Source organism: Limulus polyphemus, unplaced genomic scaffold (assembly GCF_000517525.1).
Source record: "Limulus polyphemus unplaced genomic scaffold, Limulus_polyphemus-2.1.2 Scaffold4072, whole genome shotgun sequence".
Taxonomy (NCBI): domain Eukaryota; kingdom Metazoa; phylum Arthropoda; class Merostomata; order Xiphosura; family Limulidae; genus Limulus; species Limulus polyphemus.
Genome location: NW_013669682.1, coordinates 51,197 through 55,517, shown reverse-complemented (window position 1 = coordinate 55,517; position 4,321 = coordinate 51,197). Strand labels below are relative to the sequence as shown.

Sequence of the window (4,321 nt, the reverse complement as noted above, 5' to 3'; positions counted from 1 at the left end):
TATATATATATATATATAAAGTTCAACAAAAACTTTGAAAATTAAATATAACTAGCCGGAGTTATATAAATTCATGATTAATGAAAGGTTATCTTCGGACATGAAAAGTTGCTTCCCTTATATGTAGTTGTAAAAAATGCCCATAAACACTGCAAAACACAAAATGTGAAATAACAAATTTGCATGTATCTCCGCATCGACCAAATAAACCTTCATGCCAAATCTGGTGAAGATCCATCAACACAGGATGAAGTAGTGGTAAAAACACAAAAATGCCCATAAAAACCACAAAATGCAAAGCTGAAAATTTGTATCTCTCCATGTACCTAATGAAAATCCATACCAAATTTAGTGAAGATCAATCTACAGGGTAAAAATGTAAGAATGCCCATAAAAACCACAAAACTTAAAATTTGTATGTACCCCTGCATGGATCTATACTAATTTTGGTGAAGATCCATCCACACCCTGCAAAATAGTTACATGGACATACAACAGACAGTACTATTTTATTTATATAGATTAATAAACCTATGATTACATACAAATTTTTCCTTTATAAGTAATGTTTTTAATTCTAAACTTTCTTGAGGTTTTATAATACTAAAATTTTAGATCTGATCCATGCTATAGGCTCAGTACATATACTCTGTTGAGTAGATTTGTGATCAAACAAGTAAACAAAAACACTGAAAGAGTATTTTATTTTTTACAATACAGATATTGTATTAGAATAACAACATAAAAGTATTCACCATTTTCATATTTTAGAGAAAAATCAAAGAAAAACGCAAGAAAACTAAGAGGAGGAAACATTCTTCCACTGAAAGTACAAGTGATTCAGAGGTAAATGTTACTTGTTTAATGAATTGGGCAAATACTTTTAGTCTAACTAAAAGCATTCTTTCTTTTATCTAACTTACTTGCCTTTATATTTTAATAGTAAAATTTTCTAAAGTAATATAAATGATGAAATTATGGAAACAGGTTTCAGATGTGTGATTTCACAAAAATATTGTAATATTATACTGGTTTTATACATTTTGTTAACAAAGTCTTTTTTTTTTTCTTCTTAAAGATCTGTTGTGTAACATTAGATTCTTAGGTTTCTCAAATTGTTGCCATGCATGTGATGCATTTTTTTTTTTTTTGTATTCTTGTTCCCAGAAGATGAAAGAGAATCAAGTAATGAAAAGGAAATAACCTAATAATAATAATAAAAATTACTTTGATTTTGAATAGATGATGGTTCTAGTTCAGTGTTTTTTTTTACCCCCCCCCAAGATCATGGTTTTTAATTCTCATTTTTCAAGACACTAACTGGAGATACAGGGCATGGGCCCCATGTGCCAGTTTTTATATGTATCATGAAAAATGTATGAAGATGTTAGTTGGTATGTATGCATGTATAGTTGTATATATTAAGATTTAGATTTTTGGTTTGTTCAGAAATTGTCACTACAGATAAAAATGAAGTCAATATGTAAATCAGGTTGACTTACTTCTGAAATATCAATAGCCTTTTCTTGTTGAGTTGCTTTCATACTATCATATTTTCATGTGACTTACTGTGCATGTCAGTACAACATACCTAAGCCCAGTGTCACGTTAGAGGATTCATTTGTGGAATCCTTATTTCTACCACCTTTTCATGATATTTGGATTATTGGTAATGTTTTTAGAAGTCAACAAAATCTTAACAGCTTTCAAGTTCCTTGCATTTGTCATATGTGGAGTCCTTGTAGTGAGGTCATTAGTTCCTGGAGTGTTATACCACACTGTCTTCTACTTTGATTCAACATCAGTTTCCTGCTTTGTGCACTATAATTTGTCTTGACTTGAGACTTTTTTCTTCTATACAGTTGTTATTTATCAGCTAATCTCTTCCTCATTCTTTTAGTCAGATTAGCTTTCTGCTGTGCAATTTGCCTTGGCTACAGCTCTCACTGATGTTGTTTGTATTATAACATGGCTTTTATTTTCTGTTGATACCTTAGCCTATCATGATGTGTCATATGGTGGTCCTGATCTCAAAAGAGCTTCTTTTTTGCATCATTTTGTATTTTAAGAAATTTCATCCGAACTTCTTTCCCATTTGAAAGTATGCCATCAGAGTGGATCAATCAATATTTGCTCAAGTTTGCTTTGTATTTTGGAGTTAAAAGTTTAATTTGTTGCACAACTTTCTTGGTGTTTCTAGTTTTGTTTTTTAATTTTTCTGTTTCTACTGTGAAACTAGATACTATTGGTTGATATTTGAGTATCCACTGTCAGTTGAATTATGAATTCAGAATTCCAAATCACAACTACTACTACTACTGTTGTTAATCTTGCTACTGTGACTCAGCATGCAATTTCTCAGGCTTTGGGCCCCATACTTACAGATAAGGAGGTCTCAGTTTTAGTGTGTCATATTGGAGTACATTATGTGGCCTGCTGTATGTCCCAATCCCAGAACAGCTATTCCTTTTCCTAGTGTACCTGGTCAGGACAATGAAGATTTGGATAGCCTGTTTCCACCTCCTTCATTTGCCGTGAAATCCCAATTTCCACCTGTGGATGCTCACAGGCTGTCTTCAGCCTTCCTGGATATGGTGTCACAGACTTTATAATCTTTTGTTTGTATCCCCTGTGTCTTATTATTCTTCTCCTTCCCTCCTGCCCCTTCCTCTGATTATCTAGATTCCCTTCCTCTCAACATATCAGGGTTCATACGGACCAGTTTATAGCACAGTTACATTCTGGAGTCAGCATGTCTTGTACCTTCTCCGGGGTTTTATTCCAGGTTGTTTGTAGTTCCCAAGAAGACCAGGGACTGGCATCCAGACTTTCCTCGTTTCACCATGGAGTTCTACCTCGCTTTTTGGTGGGCCTTTGGATGACAAAGATGAATGTCTCGGATGCTTACCTTCACATCTCAATATCCCCAACATCCAGATGTTACCTTCATTTTGTCCACAAAGGTCAAGTTTATCAATCCTGCACTCTGCTGTTTGGTCTGGCTTCCAGAATGGATAGTTTTTGGAATGGATGGTTCACATTTAAACAGGATAGTGGCTGGCTTGTATGCAAGGGCTATTAAGTCAACTGTAAGGATGGCTCTAAACGTGGACTAGACAGTGTGGAGGGCCAGAATAATAAAGAAAAGATGATACATAGAGAAAAGTATTGTGTAGGAACAAAACAAAAATGTAGTTTTAATGGTAGGATAAATTGTTACTATTGTAATCATAGAAATATAAGAAATATAGTGTATGAACTTAGAGCATTGGTTGGAACCGAGGATTTTGATGTAAAGGCAATAACTGAAACCTGGTTAAATGTAGTTTTCATGATAGGAATGTATTCAATTGGGTGGTCAGTGTCTTTGATAGATTCATTCATTCTCACAGCCTGTGGTTCTACCATTACATGGACGACTGGCTGCTCTTAGTTCCATCCAAACAAAAAATATCACATACATATACACACTCACAGTTACTTCTTCAAAAGGTGGCTCATGTAGGTTGGCTGGTCAAGCAAGAGAAGGCCTTTCTCATCCTGATCCAATTCCTTATCCACTTGGGAGTGTTCTTCAACTCCTATCTCAGTCAGGCCCAGCCTTCTCTTCTTTGGTTGAGATTGATGGAGCTATTAGTTCTCAAAGCTTAATCCTTTCCTTATTTTACTGCATATGAGGTTCTTTCTCTTTTAGGGACTTGGGCTTTCATGGAAGCCCTTATTCCCTTTGGTCATGCTCACATGCTTCAGTGGGTGTTGCACGATCAGTGGAATCTTGTTCGGGATCTACTGGACTCAGTTATCCTACTCCATCCCCCAACTACAAGTCAATTTAGCCTGGTGGCTCAACAGGGACAAACTACAGTGAGCATTCTTCTTCCACCTCCCCATTCCGAGTTTAATCTTTTTACAGATGCTTCTTTTTTGGGTTGGGGAGCAATTATAGATTCCCAGGAAATAGCGGATCTTTGGTTGAATTGGATCTGTACATCAATGTATTCTACAGACTTTAGATCATTTCCTGCATCTGATACAAGGCAAATTGGTCATGGTCCATTCCGACAATTCAACCATTGTCTCTTACATCAATTGACAAGGGGGCATCTGTTCACGTTTGCTTTCAAATGTTAGACCTCTTCTGATCCCATTTACATCACATACATACACACACACACACACACACACACACACACACACACACACACACACACACACACACACACACTACCTACATCTATAGTTACTCGTCCGTGTAGTCGTCTCTAGTAACTCCTGTAACTTGGACCAGTAACGTGTAAGTTTGTTCCGTTCCGGTAACCCA

The 4,321-nt window shown here is 35.9% G+C and overlaps 1 protein-coding gene across 1 annotated transcript in view; it reads left to right on the top strand.

Annotated features, from left to right (window-relative positions):
- The window catches only part of LOC106470538 (nucleolar protein of 40 kDa-like), a 53,470-nt gene that overhangs the window by 45,913 nt on the left and 3,236 nt on the right, over window positions 1–4,321 (top strand). Inside the window, exon 7 of the mRNA XM_013931098.2 lies at window positions 772–846. Coding sequence (XP_013786552.1) covers window positions 772–846 — 75 coding nt within the window. The remainder of the gene's footprint in view (window positions 1–771; window positions 847–4,321) is intronic.